The sequence below is a fragment of the Sinocyclocheilus grahami genome, unplaced genomic scaffold (assembly GCF_001515645.1).
Source record: "Sinocyclocheilus grahami isolate Dianchi unplaced genomic scaffold, SAMN03320097.WGS_v1.1 scaffold4816.1, whole genome shotgun sequence".
In the NCBI taxonomy this organism is placed as follows: domain Eukaryota; kingdom Metazoa; phylum Chordata; class Actinopteri; order Cypriniformes; family Cyprinidae; genus Sinocyclocheilus; species Sinocyclocheilus grahami.
In genome coordinates, this window is record NW_015509679.1 from 8,412 (window position 1) to 10,139 (window position 1,728).

Consider the following 1,728-nt stretch of genomic DNA (forward strand, 5'->3'; position numbering starts at 1 on the left):
AAAACTGCAAGTTGTTTCTGTAAATGATGCGCTTTTAATTTGCATCAGAAGCCCATTATTGAGAGCTTTTATTTACACCATTAACTGTCTCACAGACGTTCACTTACTGTTACTTTACAAATTTGGACATTAGTTACTGCCATCCTCACTGATATAAATAAATGAAATAACTGATGCAATACTTACTGATTAAATAAATGAACATCTTGTGGATTTTATGCATTTGAGCTAGTGCACGATATATTGCATACACTAATACTGTATGTAATAAAATGAGTTAACATCACAGATTCACACAGGTACAAGCCTCAACACATTGGTCAGCGTTTAGCATATTGAGAGCCCCTCAAACAGATGTTTTCACATATTTGTTAGAATTTCTTGCCATTTGTTACAGGAATTCACCTTAAAAAACCCAAATAATTAGGAGCGGCAGGATTCTAAAACCACTTTGCAATCTTACAGACAAGTTACTCTGTCAGCAGATGAATATGCCCAGACACGGGCCTGACGAGAGTGTGTTCTGCCTGAATAAACATGAACATATTGTAATGGTTAAATATCCATAAATGAATACTGTCAGCACACTCCAGAGAATAAAGCTCTCTCTGTTACGACCGCTCGCTTGTCCTCATGTTTACCACATGTAATTGTGCGCTTTAATTCCTGATTGCCGTTTGTAATTCCATCCTTTTTTGCTGGGCTGATGTTTGAGATGTCGATCCTCTGCCTGTGGAATTCCACTGTCCTTTCCGCTTGATCTCTGCTCTCTGGGCTTTCTGGTAAATTTTGCCCATTTTCCTTCTGGATAATCTCACGTTGTCTCATCAGACTTGTGTTTTCTCTCTCCATTCTTTCCATTTCTCTCTCAATTGTTGCCAGCGGTGATATCTCCACCTCTGATGTCCTTTTATTATTGAAGTTCCTTTTGTTTTGACCTCTGAGGTTCAGTTTCTGGAAAAAACACACAAACTGTCAGACACTGTGCTACTTTTGAAGATTTTAAAGTGAACTGACAATGCTATTACAATTTCACACAGTTCTCTTAAGACAGCTCTCAGCTCTAATCTAATTTTAGCAGAAATAAAGTTTGTGCCATGTATACACACAGTCAAGTCTCTCCTCTTGCGAGGCAGCGTGGGTCTCTGGAGGAAGAGGATCTGTTTTGTGGCCAAACTTCCATCACTAAGACAAAAAGAAATCAGAGGTAATAAAATCTGTAAGAATATTTATTTTTTTCTTTCGACACAACTGATACGTTTTTTTGCAGGTAATATATATCCTATTATTAGCCCCTGAAGTGCAACTGTGAATGTAATGCTCTTGTTTAAAGGCATAGTTCACCCAAAAATGAACATTTTATGAAAATGTACTTACCCTCACGTCATCCAAGATGTAGATGAGTTTGTTTCTCCATTCGAATTTGGAGTAATTTAGTGTTACTTCACTTGCTCACCACATCATAAAACGTAATCCACATGACTCCAGTCCATCAATTAACATCTTATGAAGTCAAAAGCTGTGTGTTTGTAAGAAACAAATCCATCAAGATGTTTCTAACTTTAATTCGTTGCTTCTGTCTAAAATATGAGTCCCTCTATCCATAATATTGCTTTCTCCAGTGAAACTGATGGACTGGAGTCATTTGGATTACTTGTGGATTATTGTGATTCTTTTATCAGATATTTGGACTCATTCTGACGGCACCCATTCACTGCAGAGGATCCA

General features: G+C 37.4%; 1 protein-coding gene across 1 annotated transcript in view; it reads right to left on the reverse strand.

Annotated features, from left to right (window-relative positions):
- Positions 1-6: 6 nt before the first annotated feature.
- Positions 7-1,728, reverse strand: part of LOC107576992 (uncharacterized) — a gene marked incomplete at its 5' end in the record, with an annotated part of 5,768 nt that continues 4,046 nt past the window's right edge. Inside the window, 2 exons of the mRNA XM_016263111.1 lie at positions 7-954; positions 1,110-1,217. Of these exons, the coding sequence (XP_016118597.1) occupies positions 580-954; positions 1,110-1,217 (483 nt within the window). The remainder of the gene's footprint in view (positions 955-1,109; positions 1,218-1,728) is intronic.